General features: G+C 33.3%; 1 protein-coding gene across 1 annotated transcript in view; it reads right to left on the reverse strand.

The window, feature by feature from the left end:
- Positions 1-836: 836 nt before the first annotated feature.
- Positions 837-27,733, reverse strand: part of Dennd4a (DENN domain containing 4A) — a 105,246-nt gene continuing 78,349 nt past the window's right edge. The window contains exons 20-32 of the mRNA XM_026384803.2: positions 24,781-24,897; positions 23,993-24,124; positions 18,052-19,145; positions 14,759-14,948; positions 13,712-13,806; positions 12,363-12,538; positions 12,135-12,281; positions 10,375-10,573; positions 9,888-10,142; positions 7,729-7,846; positions 6,980-7,142; positions 6,753-6,817; positions 837-1,527 (exon numbers count right to left, since the gene is read on the reverse strand). Of these exons, the coding sequence (XP_026240588.2) occupies positions 1,391-1,527; positions 6,753-6,817; positions 6,980-7,142; positions 7,729-7,846; positions 9,888-10,142; positions 10,375-10,573; positions 12,135-12,281; positions 12,363-12,538; positions 13,712-13,806; positions 14,759-14,948; positions 18,052-19,145; positions 23,993-24,124; positions 24,781-24,897 (2,888 nt within the window). The 3' untranslated portion in view covers positions 837-1,390. The remainder of the gene's footprint in view (positions 1,528-6,752; positions 6,818-6,979; positions 7,143-7,728; positions 7,847-9,887; positions 10,143-10,374; positions 10,574-12,134; positions 12,282-12,362; positions 12,539-13,711; positions 13,807-14,758; positions 14,949-18,051; positions 19,146-23,992; positions 24,125-24,780; positions 24,898-27,733) is intronic.

A 27,733-nucleotide genomic window follows, 5' to 3' on the forward strand; every position in this document is an offset into this window, starting at 1 on the left:
TAGAAACTTCCTTCATTAATGGCAATCTATGCAAATATATACACATACATATTGAAAAATCTATAAATAATTCTAACAGCCAAAGGATGCTTTTTCCTTACCAGAAATTACCCAAAGAAAAAGATACTAGAAATAATGTGGCTAAAAATATATTTTTAAAAGTCAATTTAATACTCATGGTATTTAAACAGTCAATTTATTATTATCTGATTCCTGCATTTTAGATTCCACAAACTTCAGATTCTGAAGCTGGTTGAAAAGCTAAGTTCCTCAATATGGGAAATTCTACCTGGCTGTATTTTTAGAGGGTTATTGTTTTTCTACTGTTGAAAAAATACTTTGAATATTTATATATAGTATTAACAGAATACCTCAGTAATTCATATATCAGATAAATATTTTATAGTACAATTTACATCTCCAATATTTAGATATTAAAATAAGATAAAATTTGGAATAGTCAATTGTCTTTCATATTTCCCAATATAAGTTTTCACATAGAATATTAAAATTTAAGTTGATATTTGCATTGTGAGCCACTTTCTCTGTGTCCTGTATGTATATATCAGCAATAGAAGAGATTTTGGTATCACAGTCTGGTGAATCTCTGCTCAATGAGTCAGTCTGGCCAGTGTACACCATCCTTGCCAGGACACACTCACTGTAGTCAGGCCTACGGTGCTAACATGCAATCCTAGGAGGACACTGACCTAGTACTAACATTTTAAAATTTAATTTTCCCAAGTAATAAAATATATATATATATATATATAGATATAGATATAGATATACATATAGAGATCTGCAGTTGTACTAAATACTTCAAATAACAGCAGACAAGGAAAATAAACACTTGCTTCATAAGTTTAAATTCATTTTAACTTTGCTATATTAAATTTAAAAATTAAAAAAATATCAACTTACTATAAACAATTTAAAATATGTATAATATAACTTCATGGTCAAAACATTTGAAGAGTCTATGAAAACAAAACATACTTTAATCTTACATTTCTGTTTAGGTTCCATACATGATTTTTCTGTCTCTTCTAAGAGAAATCATAAGACAGTTGTCATATTTTATGGCAACCAATTTTGTTAAGATATTTTGTCATTGCAAAAATACTTAATTACTTATTACAGGAAGTTAAAGAGAAAAGAAATGGGAAACAAAGTGGTTCTCTCCCTATTTGTTACTATCCTCTTCTGAAAACATTCAGTACAGAAGTGCTCTGAACTTTCTGAACCATTTACAATTGCATTCTCAAAAATCGGAGAAAAAATGTTTAGAGTCTAAAAGTGAAATTACTTTGTACAATAACTATACAATATATACTGAATGTACACACACACACACACACACACACACACACACACACACACACACATCTTATAGATAAGGTTCTCCAAAGGTTTTTCGACATTCCATCACTCCTGTACTTGGTGGTCTATCACAGTTGTGTGTACTCTTGACTTGACTAGGTGTGAGACGATCATATGCCATTTTATATTCTTTGTCAAATGCATCTGCAAAAATTCACAAACAAACAAAGGTATAAAAAACTTACGTCTGAAACAGACAATAATCAAGTTTCTATAATACTACAGAACCACAGAATTAGGTGCTAACAAGGAATCTCTAGGACAGTCTGCTATCTGAAGTACCACAAACTTCAAGGCTAGAGCTCCCAGGAGACCTTAAAGTCCATAGTATTTTAGAGCTAGATTGCATAGACCAATTTTAATTTTACCAAGCACAAAATTTAAAACAAAATACCATATACAATTTTTTGTACCTTGATTTTCATTCTCAATAAACACAGGAAGAATAAGTAATGGTATTCTCCCACCAGAATATAGAAAAAAAATTATCCATATTTTCTTAACTTTTATGGTTTAAATTTTTACATTTAATTTTCTGCCCCAACAGGAATTTATTTTGGTTTATGTGCCCTAAACTTCCTATTATGGGATACCCTTGGGAAAAAAATCCAAGTATCTTCTGACATCATGTAATGATTTTTGCCCCTTTATTTCTCATGGGAAATAGATGGAGCTAGTAGATTGTGATTTTATTATTAAGGACATTATTCTAAGGCCTGTGAACTTCTTGTGCAGAGGACAATTCACATGTGAAAAAGGGAGAACATGGGTTTAGAAGTTTCTGTTAAACATTTCTGTGTAGAAATTATGCTATCTTACCAATTTTTAACACACATTGGGGAAAAATCTGCCCTTCAGAGATCCAAATGAGGTATGCATAATCTGAGTATTACTCAGGTTCCATATTTTTGATTTAGGGAGACAACAGACAACAGAACATCTTCCCCCTCTGACACAGTACCATAATGGTGTCCACAGAGGCTGTCTGAGTTCAGAGCCAACTGCATGAGCAAGTAAGCCTCTCTAGCTTGGCAGTCCAGATTTCTCTGAACATTCAATGAAATCACCTTTGGCAGAGGGCTAGGGAAAGACCTGAACATGTCCTGGGCTTGTACTGGGTAGAGTATAAAGGAATGGTAAAAATGATCTTTTCTTGGTATTCTTTGTATCATCATAGTTAAAAGGCTGAGTTAAAATAACACTCTGCCTCGTTTTGACAAGTTTCAGCTTCTTTCCCAAGTGGCTAGAAAGATTCTTCCAACACTATATAGTTGACTGCCTTTCCTAAGTGATTTTATCATATTATCATGATTTTATCTTATATTCTCACAGATATTTTTGTCTATTTCTAGACTCTATTCTGTCCTATTGAGTTTTCTAGCTCTCCCTGTGCTAGCATTACCTTGCTATAATTACAGGAGCTTCTATAAAGGCAAATCCTCTAATGATTCTTTAAATAACATTTCCTGAATATTCCTTTTATTATCAGATTACCTTTTAAAAATTGAGATATAATTCACACACCATACAATTTACCAATTTTAAGTGTAAAGGCCAGTTTTTTATAAACCTAATCGTACATACAGTATATGGTCTTTTGTGTCTGACTTCTTCTACTAAGTCTGTTTTTAAGGTTAATCCATGTTGTAGCATGTATCAGTATTTCGTTTCATTTCTTTTTTTTGGTACTGGGGAATTGAACTCAGGGGCACTTGACCACCAAGCCACATCCCCAGTCTTATTTTGTATTTTATTTAGAGACAGGGTCTCACTGAGTTGCTTAGCACCTAGCTTTTGCTGAGGCTGGCTTTGAACTCTAGATCCTCCTGTCTCAGGCTCCTGAGCTGCTGGGATTACAGGTGTGCACCACTGTAACCTGGCTCATATCTTTTTATAGATAATATTCTATCATTTAATATGTTACATTTTGTTTATTCATTCATCAGGTAATGTATATGTGGATTTTTCCACTTTTGGGGCTATTATGAATAATGTTGCTATGAACATTCATGTAGAAGTTTCTACAAAGAATATATGTTTTCAATTCTCTTGAGTATATCCATCTAGGATGGAACTGTCAGATCATAACTCTATGTTGAACATCTTGAAGAAATTTAAAAAAAACTGTTTCTACAGTAGCTACATAATTTTATATTCCCACAACAACAAATGAGGGTCCCAGTTTCTCCACATCCTTGCTGATACTTGTTATTTTCTGTTTTTCTCACAACAGCTATCCTAGAAGATGTGAAGTGGTATGTAATTGTGGTTTTGATTTTCATTTTCCTAATGACTAAAGATGTTAAGCATCTTTTCTTGTGTTTATTAGTCATTCCTACATCTTTGGAGAAAGGTCTGTTAAAATACTTGAGTCAAGTTTTAAAGTGTATTGCTTTTTAAAATTAAAAAAAATTTCTAGTTGTAGATGGACACAATATTTTTATTTATTTACTTTTTATGTGGTGCTGAGGATCCAACCTGGTGCCTTACCCTGTGAGGAAGGCACTCTAACACTGAGCTGCAGTTCCAGCCCCTAAAGTGGATTGCTTTTAATGTCAAGTTATAAAAGTTCTTTATTTATACTAATTACTAAGCCTTTATCAGACATAATGCAAATATTTTCTCTTATTCTGTAGGTTATATTTTTACTTTTCTGATACTGTTCTTTAATGCACACATGATTTTAATTTTTTAAAAATACTTTTCTTTAGTTGTAGTTGTAGGATTGAACTCAGTGCCTTATCTGTATGAGGCAAGTGCTCCACCACTGAGCCAGAACCCCAGGACCTTATTTATTTTTTTATCTGGTGCTGAGGATCGAATTCAATGCCTCGAGCATGTGAGGCAAGTGCTTAACCACTGAGCTATAACCCCAGCCCATGATTTTAATTTTAATGATGTCCAATTTAATCTATTTTTGTTTGATTATGTTTTTATTGCCTTCCAAGTAACACCCAGTCTAAAATTCATTCTTCTAGAAGATCTGCCCTTTAGTTGAAGAGTTTGGTCAACTTACATTTAATGGAATTACTGATAAAGAAGGATTTATGGGGCTTGGGTTGTGGCTCAATGGTATAGCACTTGTCTAGCACGTGTGAGGCACTGGGTTCAATCCTCAGCACCACATAAAAAATAAATAAATAAAGTTATTGTGTCCATCTACAACTTAAAAAAAAGAAGGATTTATATGTGCAATTTTTCTATTTTTCCCATGTCATCTTAATTTTTCCATCACTTTTTTCTTGTGTGTTAGACATTTTCTATTATACCATTCAATTCCCTTATTATTTCCTTTACTTTATATTTATTCTAGCCTATTCCTATATTAGTTTTCCAGTTGAACTTTAGAATCACTTGTCAAATTTCTTATTTTTAATACTCTCCAGTGTTTCACAACCATTAATGTAAAAAACAAACATTCATATCATTCTGCTCAAAGTGCCCTGGTTGCGATTTGAACCTATTCATCCTATTTCTCTTTTTAGCAGAAAGGGCAATTTGGCACATTCATACAATATTTGCTTACAAAGAATGTTACAGGTTAAATAAACTACACTTCCTTCAAATATTCCTTGATTTTCAATAATTTTTACATATCTATCAGAATTTCTCCCAAGATTCCCAACTTTATTTCAGTTAAGTGATCAGCAACTTAATGTGACTTCTAAGTAGAATGGTCCCTGATTATAATTCTCTGGGTCATACTTTTTTTTTTAATGATACTAAATATTGATCTCTATATAGGTTGAATTAAAGCTAACTTTTAAGGACATTTTCGTGTAAGCTAATTTCCCATTCTTATTTTCTACATAAGCAGACTAATTTCTAACTAAATGAGTCTTTGTTCTTAAAATGTTCACTTAAAATAACACACTCATCTAATAATTTCATTCTGTAAGATACTTGCCATTTCACCCACATATACCTTTGCTGTCAAATTCTATAATCTTCTGGCATGATGGCTGACAATCTCTGGTGGTACTGTCATTTCTGGCTAGATGGCATCTGATAAACACTTGAGACACCCAATTAGGGACAGTAGCATTCAGCTGCCCTCTTCACTTGCTAACTACTGCTTTTTTACCCAATCCTTAGTGAACTGATGGAAAGCCAGCACCAGGGGAGAGCCCTTGCTTTCTCGTCATGCTCCATCTGATTAAGTTACTTGTAATGGTGCATATGCTTATTATATATATCATCATCATGACTGATGGCACTAATCAATGGCTGTGGCATTTTAAAAGTTAAATGATGTGGGCTGAGGTTGGGGCTCAATGATAGAACACTTGCCTAGCATGTTTGGGGCACTGGGTTCAATTCTCAGAACTACATAAAAAAATAAATATACTGTGTTAGCTATAGCTAAAAATATTTTTTAAAAGTTAAACGAAGTGCTGATGCTAAAAAGTAATTTGTTTTTGTTAAGACTAGTGTACAATCACCTAAGAGAATGAATCATGACCCACTATATATTCTTTTAAATAGTGAGTGGGTTATGTAGGGCACCCAACTCAGAAACCAACCACTCATATCAGATGAATTATGTGGATCAATTATCCTTTTCATCATACTATTTGCAACATTATAACTTTTCAAACAGAATGCCAAAACTCTACTTGAGTCTCTCAATGACTGACAGCTATTTAAATTAAACCTAGCACTAAATCTGCCACTAATGTTTTCTCTTTCCTTCTTTTTTTCTTCCTTGCTTTCTTTTCTTAGGATTTGGAAGTAGAAACTTAAGACATTAAGCTAGTCAGGTGCAGAGGTGCAGACCAATAGTCGCGGTACTCAGAAAGTCGAGGCAAGAGGATTGCTAGAGCCCAGGGGTTTGGACAACATACAAGCTCCCATCTCGAAAAACAAACAAAAAACAATAATTGGGAGAAGGATATGACCAATCAAAAAAGTTTAAAATCTCCTAAAATATATATTTAACTACTTTACATTCTTTCTGAATAAGCCTCATGTTATCAGTGATAGGACACATTACTTAAAGCCTTGGATTGAAAATTAAGACTTTTTGGTTAAAATATAGCTCTATTATGTATTGTGAAATGTGAGATTAAGCTACTTCACCTGAAGCCTTCAGTGTTTTCAATAATATGAAAATGATATTCGTACCCATTTCTCACAGGATTTTTGGGAGAATTACATGAGATAATACATGGAAAGTACTTGCTATATTACTTTTATTATTTATCTTTATTAATACTACCATTACCAGAATGTCAAAGTACCTTTTACAATAGATAAAAATCAAAGAAACAATTTTTTATTATTATAACAAATTAAGACTACCAATAGAAAACACTGAAAATTGTACTGCATCATGTAAATGTCATATATTATTTTTTATGCTGAATTACCTATATCAATGTTTTCTCTTCCTAGTGCCACAAGTGAAAGAAATAGTATTTCTCTGTATAAACTCCTAGGAAATAAAAAGCATGAAGAAAATATTAATATCCATATAGTTTATATGTTCTCTACAAAAAATATTTATATTAACATAAACATGATATAGTCTAAAAATTACTAGGCAAATAAGGTGTGATTGCTTAGAGGAATATGTTTGTTTAAGGGAATAACTTACCTCTGTCTTTTAAAATGTGGACACTTATTGAGTGTCTCTAAAATCTGACTCATTGGTCCATAGACATCATTCATTTTAATGCTTTTTACCATACTTTTCAATAGTTCCTGGTTAAATGAGTTATCATTTTTTTGTAATAAATGAACCATTGGATACTTCTGGGCTGTAAAAGAACAAGAGCAGATGAAGGAAATGTTCGATATAGAAAGAAGAAATTAAATAGTAACTGACAGCTGTTGAAGAAGTTACAAAGCACTAAAAATAAATTTAAGGGCAATAGATAAAAGAATAGAAATCTACAAATGAAGAGAGCAAAAAAAGGAAAAAGAAGACAAATAATGACAAAAATAGACTGGAAGTTTCTGTGGTTTCAGACGGACAACCCAAAGTAGTTTCCTTTAATACAGCCCCTGAAGGAAATTAGCAGCCAAGGATGAAAACAAATAAAAAATAACTGGGACAAGCAATGTGCTAAAAGCCAAATGGTACAAAACATAACCAACCCCTCTAGCACATACACAGCACCACTCAAAAAACAAAACCAAATCATGTAAAATTGGACCTACATAGAAGGTAGCACTAAAAAAATCAAACTTAACACTCACTCTCAAACAAAAGAGTACGATTTTGACCTGTAAGACAAAAAGTAGTACAGTGAAATAAGTCAGTTATATGTAAATTTAGGCTATTTAAATTAAGTAGTGATTACTCTCTCATGAATGAAGTCTGCATTCTATTATAGCACTTACTGTGGGCATTCCAGAGGATGTACAAAGGCTGCCCTGGATCCTGATGTAATTTCATATTGTCCCATAACATTTGTATTAAAACATATTTACTATCTTCAGACATACAGTGGCGAGGAATCTGGGTTGTAAAGTAAAAAATATTCATTAGTGATCCTTAAATGATAATTTTTTATAAGTATTTTATAAAATCATCATAAATTTTTGTTTAGGTTTTAAGTGTGCAGGAGAAAAAAATACAGAAAATGATTGATTTGTATGTATTTGATATCTCCTGAAGGAAGACATGTTGTATAGAGAAACTAACAATTTCTTTTCTTTTCTTTTTTAGTACTGGTGATTGAACCCAGGAGCACTTTACCATTGAGCCATATCCCCAGCCCTTTTTTTAAAAAAATATTTTTTTAGTTATAGTTGGGCACAATACCTTTATTTTATTTGTTTATTTTTATGTGGTGCTAAGGATTGAACCCAGCTCCTTGCACGTGCTAGGCGAGCGCTCTTCCGCTGAGCCATAACCCCAGCCCCACCCCCAGCCCTTTATATTTTTTATTTTTGAATTGGGGTCTCACTGAGTCACTTAGGGCCTCCCTAAATTGTGAGGCTGGCCTTGAACCTGTGATCCTCCTGCCTTAGCTTCCTGAGTTGCTGGGATTACAGGCATGTGCTACCAGGCTTGGCTTGAAGCTAATGATTTCTAAAGTAAAGATTTTACAAAGTATTTGAGATAATTGAGAAAGGGTTCCATGAAGGACTAATCTTCTCCCTCCTCACGAGTCCCAAAGTCCATAGAAAGATGAATCCAGGAGTTCCATTCCTTTCTTCTTCTTCTTTTATAATGTGGGGGGATCAAACCCAGGGCCTCCCATGTGCTAAGTAAGCACTTTACCATTAGATTATATCTCCAGCCTCAGGAGTCTATTTCTGATAGTCTACACCCCTTGCCCAGATAATTATGACTGAGCTACCATTTTTTGCCTTCCATTTATGATGTACTGAAAAAATCAGAGTACCTGTACTTAATAGATGTGAAATACAAGAAATACAAAAGGGAGAAGATAAAGTTCTTGAGCTTTATCTATAGTGACGGCATACTAAAAGGTAAAAAACACAAACAATATATCAAAGGTATCAGAGCTGGGATGGTGGTTCAGTGGTAGAGCATTTGCCTAGCATGTGTGAGGCACTGGGTTTAATCCTCAGCACCACATAAAAACAAATAAATAAAAATAAAGGTCTAAAAAATGATATCAATGGAGAGCTGGAGTTGTAGCTCAGTGGTAGAGTGCTCACCTAGCACATGGGAGGCACTGGGTTAGAACCTAAGCCACCTCATAAAAAGATAAATAAATAAAATAAAGGTATTGTGTCCAGGGCTTGGGTTGTAGCTCAGCAGTAGAGCATTTGCCTAGCATGTGAGAGGCACTGGGTTCGATTCTTAGCATGGCATATAAATAAATGACTAAAGTAAAGAGGTCCATCAACAACTAATATACATATATAATATATAAAAATATATAATATATAACTAAATATAACATATATTTTAATATGTATAAAATGTATATTATATATATAAATAAATAAAAATCTATATCTAAAAAAAAAGAAAAGATGTCAATGGAGGCTGGGGATGTAGCTCAGGGGCAGAGTGCTTCCTAGCATATGTGAGGCCATGGGTTTGATCCTCAGCATCACAAAAAAAGTTAAATAAATAAATGAACATAATTCGCTGCCTATTAAGCAAAAATTAAGAGTAAAGGAACAAAGAGAATGGTAGCACATGCTTGAATATGAATTATAGACATCCTCCTAAAAAAATCATTAGGCTTGTTTTTGAAGGGGGTATGAGATTTGAATGGGGCTAACTCACAAATTCTTCTCATGAGAGTTGCTTTCAATCTATTCTTGAAGTAATAACAAAAATTCAAGCACATTTTCTGTAAAGTTTAGAAAGCTAAAAACCATGACTTTGTCTTACTGCTAGACTGTAAGAAAAAATTATTTGTAAAGGCAAGCAACTAAGAGAATCCTACTTTTCTAATGATTTAGATGGTTATTAAAAATACTTCACATAATAATGAACCTTACTTTTTAACCAAGCAATATGCAAACATTATGCAGGTGACAGTAGCAGTGCCTTTTAATTTTTATTCTCATACCTTCGAATACTTATTACAATGCTCAGAAGAAAGAATCAATCCAGGTAAGTTACTGGGCAAGTCGAGACGTCTAAAATACCACACCAGGTTCCAAAAAACAATAGGATGATGGTCCACAAAGTCTGCCACTGTTATTGCATGATCACCTTCATTTTCCAATAAGCTCTCAAGTTCTTTCCATACCACTAATGGACTAAGATATGGAACAGTGACAGGATCTGGACTTGGAAGATGCCATTCTAATCCTAAAGAATCCTGTTGAATAAATAAAAACCCATAAATGATAAATATAATAAATGATAAACTATTTGTAAAAAAATCTGTCAATGATTTCCAGATTAGTAGAAAGGTAATATAATTCTATTGTGGGATAAGACTCTTCCATGACAATGATAAAACTAAAGTTAATAAGGTTCTTCAGGACAAGGAGAACAAAATCATATGTAAATGATCCATTTCCAAATTTAAAAAAACCCAAAATACATACTGTTGCTCCTTGTAAAGTAGCTGGCAGGCTGCCCGTAGGAAATAGCTTCTGTCTTCCAGTATCTTCTTTGTCCAAGGTGCCGTAAGTACTAATACTTCTGGCCATTGGAAATATTGGACATTTTGATATAGCTGTTTTTGATTTATTAGCAGGAATCTGAATACTTCGGGCACAGGAATTTTCCTCCAGTTTAGATTTGCTTGGGCATTGAAAAAAAGAAGAAAAATCAGATCAGTGGCTAGATTTACATGATTTCATTTAGAAGAACCATGTTCTTTTCTTTAGAATCAGAACTGAACATAGCACAATAAATCAAAAGAAATACATTATTTGGGCTTTTAAAATGGGATATTTTAATGTGACTACTACAGTAGTAGTCACACATATTTTCCTTTATAGCAAGTGAATATTAAATATCCAAGATTCATTCATTTGTTCAAAACATTTAGTGGACAACTTTAAAAAAAATATCTTAAAATTGTAGTGGTTGATGGACCTTTATTTAATTTATTTATTTTGCTGAGGATTAAACCCAGTGCCTCATACATGCTTGGTAAGTGCTGTACCATTGAGCTACATCCCCAACCCCTTAGTGGACAACTTTTTTTTTTTTTTTTAAAGAGAGAGTGAGGGGGGGAGAGAGAGAGAGAGAGAGAGAGAGAGAGAGAGAGAGAGAGAGAGAGAGAGAGAGAGAGAGTGTGAGTGAGTTTTAACATTTATTTTTAGTTATCGGTGGACACAACATCTTTGTATGTGGTGCTGAGGATCGAACCCCGGGCCGCACGCATGCCAGGCGAGCCCACTACCACTTGAGCCACATTCCCAGCCCAGTGGACAACTTTTATATAGCAGGAACCACACTAGCCGTTAGGGATGCCAAATAGAGGAAATGGACACTTGTTCTTTCAGCAATCACAAGTGGATAAAAGACAAAGATAAGGGACACAACAGATCTATGATAAAAGAAAACATATGCATAGATTTTTGGTTTTACTGTCTTAAATATTTATGACCAAATAGGTTATGTTAGCCTGCCAATACCATACAGTTATTTTTTGGCACATGCAAGTACCAATAAGACTTTACCTGTTCAGTTTTTTTGTGGGTTAGTTGGCACTTACGCAAAATAGAATCAGTTTCTACATTTGAGTGTAGGTTACTTATATTAGGTTTAATATAATAATAGTATAAATTTTGATTTTATAGTTCTTATATCAGTTCCAAATCTTTTAACAAATAATTAATTCTCCTAAGTAGAAAATTAAGTATTCCAAAGTATAAGCTGGTATTGTCTTAATTTATGAAGAGATGGAGATATGAAAAAGATGATCATTCTAAACTTCAAGGGTTCTACATATTTTTTCTTTAAAATACTAGTAAACACTATCATATGTACACATAACTTAAACTCTGGAGGTTCATAAAGCGTAGCCGTAGCAAAACTCAATATTTAAATATTTAGGCTATTAGGAAATTTTAATTCTAGAAATAAGAACCTAAGATTATAAATTTATTTTTCACAGAAATTTAAACCTTGAAATACTCAGCTAATTAATCTGTCACATATCCCAAACGTGTAATATATGTTGTTAAAACATAGTTTTAATTGGTCCTGGTAGTGTATGCCTCTAGTCCCAGCTACTTGGGAGGCTGAGACAGGCAGGCAGATAACCTTAGCCCATAAGTTTGAAACCAGCCTGTGCAATAACATAATAAGCCCCAGTATAAAAAAAATCCTAGTTCCTCATAATCATACTTACCTATTTAGATCAAAATTCCCTTGAACAGAGGTAGCAGATGTGTCAAGACCAGAAGCTGATGGTGAAATGCAAGTCTGCTTTGCCTGACTTGAAAAAGAAGATGGAAAGTGGGTACTTTCTGTAGAGGGGCTTGATTTCAAAAAGTATCTGGAATGTGAATTGAAGAAGTGAGATAACCTTGGAGACATGATACTTAAATATAAAGGGGTGGAAAAAGTTTATTATTACCTTCCAGGTCGTCTTAAATCTCTTATTTCAATATTCAGAAAAGGTAAGAAAAGATTGCCACAGAATGGGCAGGTAGTATTGAGATTTGAATCATCTGCTGTCCAGCCAGCCATGATTTCCTCATCATGGACGAGACAATCACAAGTTCTACATCGAGAACAACTTGAGATGAGAACCTAGGGGAGAAGATAGCACTTTATAAAGTAAGTATCCAAACATTACAAACAAGAAATGGACTATATTCAGTGTATTATATACTATGCTCATCTTTAATTATTTCAACTAAATCCATTCCAAAATTTTGCCTATAAAAGAAACTTGTATTGAAGTGAGCATTTTTTTCCATTATCATTTTTATAAAATTAGCTATAATTTTATCATGGAAAAGTAAATTAAAGCATTAATCTGCAAATACCCCAAATAGATATCTGTAATTATAGATCAGTGCTACTCAAAAGTATGGTCACTGAACCAGTACTGGTCCACAAATTTGTACTGGTTTATAGTAAGTAAAGTGATTGAAAGGACTCAGAAAGCTATAAAGTAATTTGACCTGGTTGTAACATCTAAGTGTATAAAGGTATCAAATTAGGAATTAAACAAAAAACAAGCCTAGTCTATCACTATACAGTTTAACAAGCTCAACAGTAGATAACTATAAATGTCGAAATTACATTTATAAATTACATAAATTCCCGAAGCCACAGAAACTTTGTAAATGGCAACATGAATGCTCATCATTTGTCTTCCAGCTATATGCAAATTTCTTTATGGAACCTAGCATGAAACAGCAGCCACACTCACAAACTTAATTTAATTACTATAATTTTTACAGAAAAATTAGGGAAGAGTTTTAAAGTATAAAAGCATAACTTTTTATTGTAAGAAAATGGGACATAGGAGCATACCCTGCAGAGATAGAGATCCACATTGAACTGATGAAAAACCATGATGGAAGAAGTTGACAATTGAGTGCCAAAAGAGGTTCCTGCACTCTCATCAAAAGTTTGCTTGCACAGCAAAATTGGTAGAGTTTACAATGTGACATAAATGTTCAAAGAGAATACATATAATAAGGAATGAATAAAATGCCAAAAAGGAAAATATTTATGTATGCTGAAAATCTCAAAGAAAGAATGGAACTGCCCTAATAAAGTAATATGACTTCAACAATCTGAAATAATGAATATCCAAAAACTGGATTTCAACTTTGTTTAGGTGAGATATGTTTTCTAAAATTTCAGATACTACATATTAAACTTTTATTACTATACCAGGATCATCAATACTTGAGAAATGTACATTTTATAAAGTAACACAAAAAGATACTCTTGAATAAAATTGTATACCTCCATTGCATAGTTCTGGAAGATATTTGCATTACTTGTGTTCAGGGAAGATGTCATTTCTGATTTCCCAGGTAAGGCAAACTTTGACAGGGATCCTGTTCATTATTAAAAAACAAACAGCAAAACCATTAAAATTGATGAGAAAGGATATAAGAATTTTTAAAAAAATTATACATATATATTTTTAGTTGTTGATGGAGCTTTATTTTATTTACTTATTTATATGTGGTGATGAGAATTGAACCCAGTGCCTCACCCATGCCAGGCAAACACTCTACCACTGAGCCATAACGCCAGCAAGAATCTTCTATTTCCATAAATTCTCTGATAAAATTGATATTTTCTGTTCAAAATATTAAAAATAATTCAGAAACAACAATAATGTAAAAAATCTTTCTCAGTGCAAAATATAATGGTATAAACTACCAGTTCACAAGAAATAGAGGGGATAGGAAATTATACTAAACACTAGATTCTCAAATACTTTTTCAGAAGAGAGTTCTTATAAATGACAATTAACAATATGCACTTGCAAAAATATAACATGATATATATGTGTGTGTATATATATGTACATATGTATATGCATATACAATAGCATTATAAAGACTGGAAATTTAATGTCGATAAATAGAGAAGTAGTTAAAATAAACTGATACAACCACATATGATGAACTATGCAGCTGTAAAAATGAAGGAGGAACACCACTATGTAATGATATGGAATGATCTTCAGGTTACACTGTTAAGTGAAGACAAGTGATGGGTGGGAAAGAATTTATAGTTACCTTTTGAATGAGAAGATAGGAAAGTAATAAGGATATATAAAAAACCACTTATACTTACATTTTTTTTTTTTAAAAATGAAAGGTAGGAAGAGAATTATATGAGGGGTGGGAATGGAAACTAGTCTTCTCTAAAAGTGCCTTGGCTTTTATCATTTTTCTTTGGATTTCTTTCAGGCTTTTAAAAAGTTGAAAAACAAATTTAAATCATAAAGAAAAACAGTAAAGGTACTGCCAACCAAACAGGACTGTTTGGACAAACCTTCTAGGGAGGCAGAACTTTCCAGGCTTGCTCGACTGAGATCAATTCCTTTGGTCCCTGAAGTGGCACTGCTCTCTTGGGAGGAAACAGCTCCTTCCAACTCATGGCAGATATCTTCATCTGTCAAAGAGGTAGATTCAGAATCCTGGGCTCCCACTGAAGAAAGACTGGTACGATCAGAACTTTGATCCTAAGGACATAATTATAAGCTTAATTTCCTTCATATTTAAAATTATTTAAAAAGTCTTCTCTAAGGTAGAGGAAACACTACCACCTAACTACCCAAATGATTAATGAACAACTTCTGGGGAAAAAAAACAAAACCCAACCAATTATACAAAGAGTCCTACTTTGAGTAAGCAGGCTAGAGATCAATTTTTAAGAAATAATTTTTTTACTTCCAGCAAGATATATCCCCATTTAGTAAGGCAATTTAGAGGACTTCATTTATTGTTTTATTTTCCTTCCTGTTTTCTTTCCTCCTTGATCTTCCAGACTAAGACACCATTAGAATTACATTTTATTATTTTCCACAATAATCTAGATTTCAAAGACACATGCTCATTAGTTTTCATTTCTGAGGATACTAATATAAAAGTTAAATTTTTTTCTGGCTACACTAATATGTAAGAAAATATGGTAGATAAAGATTTTTGTGGGATTGGGGTTGTAGCTTAGCGGTACAGCACTTGCCTAGCACACGTGAGGCACTGGGTTTGATCCTCAGCACCACATAAAAATAAATAAACAAAATAAAGGTATTGTGTCCATTCACAACTGAAAAAAAAAACACTTTTTAAAGTAGTTGCAGATGGACACAATATCTTTATTTTGTTATTTTATTTCTTTATTTTTACGTGGTGCTGAGGCTTGAACCCAGGGCCTCACATGTGGTAGGCAAGCGCTCTACCACTGAGCTATAACCCAAGTCCCAGTTATTTATTTTTTACATATTTTGTCTGGAGTTTTTAGTTGTAATCATTAGAGGGAATGGGTTGTGATGGCCTTATGTTACCCCAGTGGAACCAGAACTCTCACCATAAAACTTCTGAAAAATATTTTGCTAATATAGTTAAACAGGTTGGCAGTGATTTTCTTTTAGCATCTTAAAGGCATCTTACCAGTGTATTCCAACATCATAGTTTCTGTTCTGAAGACAACTATTCATTTCCTAGTGTTGCTCCTTTGAATGCAATTTATCTTTTTTCTCCAATACCTTTTAAGATTTTTCCTTTGTATTTCATCTTTATTTTAACAATATATAACTATGTATGGTCTTCTTTGTATTTATTCTGCTTGGCATTTGCAGAAATTCTTAAATATGTGAATTGGTATCTTCCATTTTTGGAAATTTCTTGGCAATTAGGTGTTGGGGGATGGACAGTGCATTGAGGATTGAACCAGAGATGCTCTGCCACTGAGCTACATCCCCAATCCTTTCTACTTTTTATTTATTCATTTATTTATTTTAGGTCCTGGGGATTGAACCCAGGGGCACTTAAACACTAAGCCACATCCCTATTCCCTTTTAAAATTTTATTTAGAGACAGCCTCTCACTGAGTTGCTTAGGGCCTTGCTAAGTTGCTAATGCTGGCTTTGAACTTTCGATCCTCCTGCCTCAGCCTCCTGAGTCATTGGGATTATAGGCATGTGCCAGTGAGCCTGGCTCTATTTTTTGAGACAGAATCTCACTAAGTTACTAAGATTGGCCTAGAACTTGTAATCCTCCTGCCTCAGCCTCCCAAATCACTGGGATTATAGGCATTTGTCGTCTTGTCCAGCGCAACTGGCTTTTAAAGTATTTGTTAGATCCCATTCTCTTTCTTTTTAACTCAATCACGTGAATGTTAGATATTTTTAATGACTCCCCCCACCCCCAATTCTGCTGTATTTTCTATTTTTTTCTCTGTACGTCCAGTGTGGATATTTCCTAATTACACCCCTCCCAATTTGTTTACTAGCCTTTCTATGTTTTATCTGCTGTTATATCTCCCACATCTTTAATATATTTTTCAGCTCTATAATTTACATCTGATCCCTTTAAAACAGATTTTAATTATCTGGTGAAATTTTCCATCTTTGCAGCCATTTTTATATGTTTTCCTCTATTGTGAATATCTTATAATTATTTCATAGACCCTTTCTCATTCGAGTATCTGGATCATCTGAGGTTCTGTTGTCATTATCTGTTTTTCTTCTGGTTTTTAGCCATAGTCCTGTCTCTTGGCATAACTACCTTTAATTGAATGTCAGACACTGTATATAAAAAAACTATAAAAACTGTAGATGTTTAATTCTTTCAGAAAGAGCACACTCTTTCCTCTGCCACCTAAAGACTGACTATTTTAATCTAATCACAGAGCTGAGCTGGAGTCAAGTCTAAGTTGCAGTTTGGGACCAGCTCAGTCTATCCATAGCTTACCAGTGCCCCTGAGGGATAGCCCTGTAGCACTGATGACCTGATATAGTCACCAAAGCTTCTTCCATTGGCAGCTCATCAGTACTAGTTATTATGTTCCCAGAACCATGCAGGGAACTCTGTTTTTCAGATGCTTTCTGTTTACCTATCTTATGTAATATCAGTATTTGGAAAATGTCTTAAAGGAAAAAAACCTTCTGTGTATTTGAGGTCCCTCAAGTCTTCTGTTTTACTCACCCATTCCCCATCCCCTTCCCACAGTTCTCTGATAATGCAAAGCCTGGGGCTAGAACTCATTCTCTGTGCTTATAATTAGCAAATGCCTTCTGGGAAAAAGTGGCTATAGAATTTCAGCTCCTCTCTGCAATTCTCTCTCTATAATCTTGCCTCTCTTTTCTATAGTTGCTTTATAAGTTCTCTGATGATTGTAAACAGAAACTTTCTTTATTTCATCTAGATTTTTGCTCTTGGGAGGTTATGTAGATCTATCATAAGTTATATCATCCTAAAAAGGAGAAATTATATGTCTGGCTGGTAATTTTTGAAGGCATATTGGATATTGACTGAAAAAATGATGTACTTTGAGGGAAATATTTAAACTCAGTCAGTATTTATATTTAACACAAATTTCTTACTCTAGCTACATATCACTTTCTTTCAAAAATGAATTATAAACATAACCTTCATCTTCTTTCTTTTTGAAGCTATTTCAGCTCAAATTCTGACACCTAACAAAACTTTTACATCCCATGAGTCCTTTTTATAAAGCTGTGTGTAAACAGAATGATTAAAACACATTTGTACAACGAGAAGGCTTTCATTTTTAGTAGTGGGTATATGAAAGTAAAAGGAGCAAATGCCAACAAAACTTACCTTAGAGGATGTGGTATACATGGTGAATCTTGAGTACCACTTGCTTGCTTTCTCTGCAACTCCTTTGCCAGCAGTGAACATACTGTGTCTTAGAACATCTAGTTTAGGTACTAGTAGTGTATCTAAGTTAAATGAAGGTGATGAATGAGTTAATGTATTTTGAGATTCTTCCCTAAATGGGCAAGTAGGTGAGAAGGCTGGAGAAGACCAGAGTCTATCCCGTGGTCTCTCCTCGCTTTTTGTGTAACTTTTAGATTTGGTAAGTCTCACTGGCCTAGGAGAATTAGGAGGCAGGCTAGATCTTCTGCATGCCTTGACCAGTGTTGGACTTTTCTTACTGGTTGACTTATCATCACATGCCCGTTGTAAATCAATGCTTGGTGTACGACTTGTCAAAGGACTGCTCATGTTATTCATATACATCACAATTTCTTCAGCTAAATCACGCCGAGCAGATGGTGTTGAAATGCTTTTGCTATCATCTTCATCCTCCTCCTCTTCTTTGTGCTGTTCCGTCTCAGCAACCAAAAGAGAGAGGGGATCAAATCCTGTTACAACATCAGTTTTCTCAGAAGGTTTTACTGAAAAGCTACTGTTCATACGTTGAATCCTCTTGGGATTTTGCGCAGTAATGTATCCCACTTTTGATCCATCTGTTTCATTGTCTAAATCTTCTAAGTCAAAAATAACAGGGGAACCCACTTTATCTGTCAAACAGTTAGAACCATCAAAAGGTGTATCATCATCACTGGATTCTTTTTCTAGACTGTCCCTTTTTGATCTTAAAGATGGCTTTCCAATATCAAGACTATTTGGTCTTGTACTTTTTGAGATAACATTTGAAAGAATTTTTGCATCAGCTCCTAATTTTTCAACTATATTTCCAGTGTTTGCTTCTTGATTAATCCTATTCAGCATTAATCCCATCAGTACCCCTCCACTAAGATTACGATTTCTATTTCCCCAGGCCATTTGCTGCTCCAAATCAGGTTCATTGTCACTTTTATGTCTTTTCCTGAAACATCTACTTTGAATGTTTCCAGTTTCATTTGTATCCTCAACAGATGACATTAAGACCAGCTCAGGTGTGCTTTCTATAAAACAAGAAAAGTGCTTTTAGTCAGGAAAATGTAATGTGCAAATACAAGTCATCTTAAATATTTTAAATTCTAGATAGTAGCAGGTACTCATGATCTGCCTATTATTTGACAGACATCATATTAGGTACATTACTTATATCATCTATTAAAAACAGTCCAATATTTTTATGTGTTGAGAAAAAAAGAAAAGAGAAATTAATTACTTAGCCCAAAGTTACCCAATCCGTAAATGTTACAACTGGGGTTCAAATTCATATTTGTCTAAATGTAAGTGGTATGTTCTAGACATTAATATTTATGTTTTATAAATTATATTTACATTAATTTTAATGAATTGATTAAATAGCAATGGTTATACAATTGTGATTGTGCTCAATGATCTTGAGATTCTGAGGCTTCTGCTCATTAAAATGAAAAACAAACTCCAAAACACCAAACCAATATAAGGTACCTATGTTAACTTTATTCATAAATAAAAATTTATTTTAAAATCTCCAAATCCTTATGAATATAAATGTGAATAATTTTACCTTTTCTTAACATACTGATTGCAAGTTCATACCAGTCAAATGTAAATGGCCCTTTGACATTATTCAGAAATACTGTCTATCGCTTTCTACCAAATTACTTAGATAACAATGTTGAGTGCAGAAATCTAGGTTTCCAATCACCTAAATTGTTCTCATTATGTAGGAGTCTTATAAAAGTATTAATCTAGGTATAGTATTGTTAACTATTCTTTGCTTTATACAATTGAATCAGATCTCTATAACTAGGTAATTACCAAAATGTACCTTTTTTCTACTATATGATGCATGCAGGTAGCAGAACAGGGATAAATGGTAATACTACAGACCATAAAAAATATATATATACACACACACATACACCTTTGTTTATTTGTTTGTTTGTTTATATGGAGCTGATGATCGAACCCAGTGCCTTAGAGGTTAAGTGAGTGCTCTACCACTGAGCCACAACCCCAGCCTGAGACCATAAAATATTACAAACTATTATTTTTAAATAAGCATATGCCAATAACAAGAAAAATAGCATGTCAGAGAGGCAAAGTGTCCCCCTCCCCATTTCAATTTATGGTTTAAGATTGAGGACTTAAACCAAAAAACTCTTTCTTGGGAAACCTTCTGCTTGACAGGTTAAATATTATAGAAGACTTGGAGGAACCTTGTAACCTATAGATAATACTTTGTAATTGCATTTGAATAGATGTACAAGGGTCCTTTGTAAAGTCAGTCCTATGGCATGGCTTAAAGACAAAGATTAGGAGAGGCTGGGAAATTACATCTTGAGCCAAATCTGGCCTGAGGTCTGTTTTTGTATAGTTTCATATGTTCTTTACATCTGTAAAGAGCTGTAAAAATTATGAACATGCAAATTAGAATAGATAACAGACTATACAAGGCCCCATAGAGTATGCCCAATCCTAAATTTATATTCATGCTAAATTCTAGTAGACCAGGCTGGATTCTACATGCCTCTAAAACAGTAGCTGCGAACTATTTAACTTCCTTGAGCCAGGTGGCTCTATAACCTAATTCTGGCCAGTGATGTTAAGGTGGCCCTTTCTGAAGGGTTTTGGAAGAACATTTTTTCTTGACCAAAGGGATAGAAGTAACTTCTTTCCCATTCTTATTGCCTTGAAAAGAGTGGCCATATTATAATCCTGGTTAAGTCAAGAAAACTTATGGCAAAGACTCTGAGGTGACATCTAGAATAATTGTTTGCTTTTGAATTTCTTTTCTTTTTTTAATATTGGGGAGAATTTTATTATATTCATTTTTAAAATTTTTCTTTTTAAAAATTTGTTCTAATTAGTTATACATGATAGTGAAATGCACTTTAATAAATCATACATAAATGGAGCATAAGTTCGCATTCTTCTGGTTGTACGTGATATAGAATCACACTGGTCATGTAATCATATATGTATATAAGGTAATAACTTTGAGAAAAATAAACCTCAACTTGTAGAAGCCACTGTAAATTATATTTTCTGAGATTTAATGATGAAAGTGCTCTAGTTAAGCTAGCCTTTTCTCTGAACACACTGGGACACAGGCTTTTACATATGGTTTCTTCTGCTCAGGATGCCCTCCCTCACATTTTCCTTTCCAACCTATATCCTTATTTATTTTCTATTCCTTTTTCAGGTCTAAGCTCAAAAATCATATTCTCAAGGAAGCTTTCCTTGACCAGTGTCCCCCCAAACAGAAGACACATCTATCATATGCTCTTATAGCAACTTACAATCCTCTTTACAGTATTTAATTTTTATATTTGTTTGATTAATGTGTTTCCAATACTCCCATCTGCTTCCTCCATGAAGGCAGGGACTACATTTTTTGTTGTTTACCATATTCCCAGCAGCACCTGACATATGGTAGCATATAGCAGGAGCTCAAAAAATTTTTACTGACTGAAAACTGTGGCCATTACATCAACTCAGAATATGATAAATTATAATACATTATAATATGACATATTTTAGTATGAGTAACTAAAAACAAAATGTTAAAGCATACTAAAACCAGAATTTGAAGATAGAGGAATATTTCAAGTTAAACTTTCCTGTGATTGAACTCTCATCAGTTCAATATACGTTTATCAAAGCATCAAATTCTCAAGATAAAAGTAAGAGAGAACTGTAAGGTGATGATTTTATTTCAATATCCAATCTCCTTGTTTATTCTACACCTGTATCGTTTAGAAGCTGTTTTGGCTATATATACTCAGTATTTATACACACACATAGCCAATGATATAAACAAAATATCCATATATTTGTTCTGAATTCTACTATATGCTAGTATATTTTAAGAGAAAAATGTTATTGAAAAATAAGAATATCTATAAGTCCATATATAAGTCTTTGGCAGTAGTGATAAATCCATAGCACTTAACAGATGGGAATGTTTTAAAGGCAAAAATATGAAGAATAAACTAACAATTCTAATTCACGCTAAGGAAATCCATTACCGGCTTTTATTTATTTATTTATTTATTTATTTATTTTTAAATATTTTTTATTTTTTAATTTTCGGCGGACAACATCTTTGTTTGTATGTGGTGCTGAGGATCGAACCCAGGCTGCACGCACACCAGGCCAGCGCGCTACCGCTTGAGCCACATCCCCAGCCCCCCATTACAGGCTTTTATAAAATTGACTTGTTAAACATTAGAGAATTGAATGCCAGGTGATCAGTTATTTATTACTCTGGTAGAAAGTCAGGATGACTTGCAATCATTATTAAGTTCACAAAAGCAGATCCTAAGAAAAAACTAAGCATGAAAGCATAACAAAACAGGACCATCAAATGTCAGTTACTAAGGTTATAGTTATAAAATGGTTAAGAAAGACTAAATCGTTATAGGGTAATTCCATGATACCAACAACTTTTTTAAAGTTTATTACTTAAAAAGAAAATGCAAAGGGGCCTGGGGTTGTAGCTCAGCAGTAGAGCGCTTGCCTTGCATGCGTGAGGCCCTGGGTTAGATCCTCAGTACCACATAAAAATAAATAAATAAAAATAAATATTTTGTGTCCATCTACAATTAAAAAACAAAAAGGAAATGCAAAGTAAGATAATTAGAGGTCATCTAAATTTTTATTTGTTTGATAGTAGGACTCTACATTTTCTGAAAAGAAGAATTAATAATAAAAAATAATTTTACTTTTTCAGACCAAGTGGTGCCTATCACAACTACTGTGAAGTGCAAAACCAACTAGACAGTATATAAATGATGAGCATGGCTGTGTTACAATAAATATTTATTTAAGAACATTGAAGTTTGAATTTCGAATAATTTGTGTGTCACATAATATTTTCTTTTGATTTTTTTCCCTAAGCATTAAAAAAACATAAAAACCACTGCTAGCTTTGTGGAATAGAACAAAAATAGGATGCTGGCCAAATCTGGGCTACTGTCTACCCACCCTTGAGTTAAAAAGGCATTTTTAACTATGTTAGAAAAACAGATGGAAAAATAAACATCATTATAAGGCCATACATAAAGATATTTCAGTATAAGTTCTTCAATATTCCTTAGATTATAACATGGTGGAAAAGTGAGTTAATACCAAAATTTTTAAATTATGTATCAGACTAGAAGATCTCAATCTCACATTCATTTAACCACTGCAAAATAGTCTGGTGAAAAATTCGAGAGGACAAGTATGATCCTGGATTTTAATTTGACTTTTCCATTAACTACTGATAATTTATGTGAACTGCCAATGTCAGATTATAACTCAATTTTCTCATTTTTAAATTAGTGCTAATTGTTGTGGATTTTAAAAAAAATCAATAAAACTAAAAAAAATTTGTGCTAATATCCTCTCCCACTAATTTAAGTATTGCTCTATTAATAAATAAAAAATAGTATATAAAAACACATTGAAAAGAAAAAAATGGGTATTATCACCTAAACTATCTGAAGGACTACCCTTTTTCCTCTGAAAACCCAGAAACAGTATGTAAACTAAAGAATCATATGCCTCATTTAAAAATTGGCTAGCTATAGATTACCTCAAACTTATTACCTCTCTTGCTCCCACACTTTCCCCTTCTAAAAAGTCCCAACAGCCCAAATTCAAAAGTCAGTCTACAAGTTTAATATGTGCCCCTATATTCAGTAATAATGAAAGCTTGAATAAAGTATGTTATAAAATATAAAACTCTACCTACTAAGCTATACCATGAGAGGCTGCACAAATATATTTTTAAAAAACTGAAGAATTAAGACTTCTTTACAAATAAAGATTCACTATCCACATAGATACAATTCATTCTGCACAAAAAAAATGTATATTTTAAACTCACCTGTGCTTTCTCCTGATACTTTAACAGCACTGTTGTCACTTGTACCATTGAGGCGGACTATACTGGAAGAACTTTGATAACTGAGCTTAGGAAGGCAATCAGTACTTCCTTTTGCACTCTCATTCTCTGATACTACAAAGATGAAAATGAAAACGCTAATGAAATGGAATCTATATAGATTGGAGGAGGCAAAAAGAGAAGTAGCTTTTCGTCTTCAATTTCTATTGAAAACCAATGAGAATATATTGGAAACCTCTCTATATATTTGTCAACCATGAATAAGTTATCCCATTATTTGAGACCTCAAAGTGTGAATATAATTACTAAGTACTGGTCATGCATGAGGTTTATGTGCAAATTTTATATTTCTTCTTTAGTTGTAGAAGAGACATTTTGGTGGGCAAAAAAAAAAAAAACAAACTATATTTACCCAAATATAGTTATAGTCCAGTAGTCACAGTCCATTAGCAAATTTTAAATAAAATTATTATAATACCTCAGAAAAGCGTCTCTGTTTCAAGAAAATTTTCTACACAGTAAGACTGTCTTATGGTATATAGCATTCATTCTAACAGTATTTGATTGAAGAATGTTTTGTCACTAAGACTATACATCTTACATTGGAAGCATTTGTATGAAACTATCAGATGGTAAAGAGGACTTACTGGAGAAGAAAAGCAATTCATGGGAAAATGGAAAGCAAAACTAGCATTTATACTTAAAATAAGTTGTATTTTTATAAATATAAGTTCACAATTTTATGCAATATCAATTTAAACAATACCTACAAGAACTAGAGTCACTCCCTTTTTTATCTTTTTCTTCTTGAATGTCCTCAGTAGATGTATACCCTCTTGTAACTTCATCCTTAGACAATGAATTATATCCAAGATCAGACTGACCACCTGGGGAAAAAAATTAAACAACACGCTATTATGTTGTTTTATCATAAATGACTTTAGTGAAAGCAATTGGAATTAGGAGCAACATATTAATTAGTGTTTAGATTCACTCATAGAAAATTGTCTAGACAACTTCAAATAGAAAACATTATTTTGTTAGCTACCCCTCCCCAAACCTTATTAATGTAACAGAGATGATCTCAAAATAATTTACTTCTGGCTCCATACTGCAGTCAAAAGGAACTGTACATTCATACTATTATGTGAGCAGACACAGACAAGTCAGATAATTTTTACACAAGTCCATGACCTTTCTAGCTGAAAGGCTGAGCTGCAACTAAGAAATGGAACTTGTCGCTGGAGGTCTCATTGTGTATATGGAGGAAAATCTACAGGAAATTCATAACAACATTCACACATACATCTCTGAAGCTGCATGTCTAATGATTTTACCAAAAGTATTGCTTCTTTAAATTTATTGACAAGCAATTAACTTTTCTCAAAATTCAACTGAATAATTATGGAACTACATATGAATGCAAATCCATAGGAATAAGAAACAATTAGTGTTAAAAGTTATTAAGAAAAACAAAAGTTACATTGACTTAAGAAAACTTCTAATACATTGTTTTCTTAACTAGGCTTTCTATCATTTTTAGAAAACTGTTACCATGAAATTAGCATCAAAAAATAAGGTTCTGGGGCTGGGGATGTGGCTCAGTGGTAGCGCACTTGCCTAGCTTGTATGAGGCACTGGGTTCAATTCTCAGCACTGCATACAAATAAATACAAATAAAGGTCCATCAAAAACTAAAAAATAATAAAACAAAAAGATAAGGTTCTGAATCTTAGGAGATGTGTGATTTTAAGAAACCCCTTTAGCTCTTTTGTTTGAATTTAGGTTCCCAGATTTGTAAAAAAAAAAAAAAAAAAAAAAAAGGCTATCATGATTATGCAAGACTGAAAATAAAATGGTTTATAAACTTGTAAAGAAATCTAAAGTATTTACTTTTATTATTTTTTTTTGTTATAATGTTCAGATTGTAGTTTTTCTAATCAAGTTTTTGGATCTCACTTTCAAAGACATAAAAATCGAAATACTTGAGATAATCTTGATGAAAACCATGCTTTTATTAGGTACTGTACTATTGTTGGTTGCTTTTGTTTTTGGGGGGTTGGTTTTTGCTGTCAGGGATTTAACTCAGGGGTGCTTTACAATTAAACCACATCCCCAACCCTTTTTCTTTATTTATTTATTGGGGTACTGGGCACTCAACCACTGAGCCACATCTCCAGCCCTATTTTGTATTTTATTTAGAGACAGGGTCTCACTGAGTTGTTTAGTGCCTCGATTCTGCTGATGCTGGCTTTAAACTTGAGATCCTCCTGCCTCATCCCAAGCCACTGAGGTTACAGGCATGCGACACCGCGCCCAGCCTATTTTTAATTTTTGAGACAGGGTCTTACTAAATTGTATAGGGACTCACTAAGTTGCTGAGGCTGGCTTCGAACTTGGATGCTCTTAACTCAGTCTCCCGAGGAACGGGGGTTACAGGCATGAGCCACCATGCCCGGTTCTGGTTCTGAACTATTTTTTTTAATAACTTTATTTTATTTGTTTTTTTATTTTTTAATGTGGTGCTGAGGATCAAACCTAGTGCCTCACACATGCCAGGCAAGTACTCCACCATTGAGCCACAACCCCAGCCCTGGTTCTGTACTGTTTTAAGACAGCTTTTTGCAAAAGCCATAGTTAAAATTAAAGAGGTATCTCTTCATTTTTTTTTAAATGAGATAATGCCCAAGGATGGTCTCTATAATAACTAAATTCCACATTCCATATGGTATGACCAAGAAATAACATCAGCCAAAGAAGAATTATTATGAATATTATACTTCACCACAATCAGCTTACTATCAGTTGATTAAGTGCTTATCAGCTACTAAAAGTAGATATAAAAGGAGGCAGACCAAAATAATGTTGCAATCTGTAGAGATAGAAGCATTCATATTTTATTAGTAATGCTTCAATATTTAAAGTAACTGTCCATTATGAGCTTGTGCTTATACTATATTAAAGAGTCCCATGTAAGCCAGGTGCTGTGGCACCTGTAAACCTAGTAACTGTGAGGCTGAGGCAGGAAGATCACAAGTTTGAGTCCAGCTTTGGCAACTTAATGAGCTCTGTCTTAAAACAAAAAAATAAAAATGGCTAGGGGTACAGCTCAGTGATAAAGCACCCTTGTAAAATCACTAGTACTTCCCTCCCCCAAAAGTTATATAATTTTAAAAAAGAAGTGTAATTGATCTTATTTATTTTTTTATTTATATGCAGTGCTGAGAATCAAACCCAGTGCCTCACACATGCTAGGCAAAGGCTCTACCATTGAACCACAACTCCAGCCCCAAAAGTCATATAATTTTTTGAAGTGTAATAATAAAAAGTCAGAATAATGCAAATAATTCATTTTCAAGTACATCAGTTTTAACAGAAAATGTTTATGTGTGTGTATAAATTTTATATCTCAATGAAACTAATGCTACCTTCAGTGAGAGAATGCTGTTTTTTATATTTAAAATTATTATAACTTTGTGTTTTAAATTGAAAAAATATAATGGTTTAAGACTCAGAAGAAGTTATAAAACTAGTACAGTATAGAGAATTACTAGGGGTACTTTTACCTAGTTTTCCCCAATAATACCTTATACATCCATACAACAATGTTAAAAATCAGGAAGTTGACATTGGTACAACATCATTAACTCAGAAACAGAGCTTGATGTCTCTTTAAAAAAAAACTAACAATATTTTCATAATTACAAAGAATTTATCCAAGAA

The sequence above is a fragment of the Urocitellus parryii genome, chromosome 6 (assembly GCF_045843805.1).
Source record: "Urocitellus parryii isolate mUroPar1 chromosome 6, mUroPar1.hap1, whole genome shotgun sequence".
NCBI classification, from domain to species: domain Eukaryota; kingdom Metazoa; phylum Chordata; class Mammalia; order Rodentia; family Sciuridae; genus Urocitellus; species Urocitellus parryii.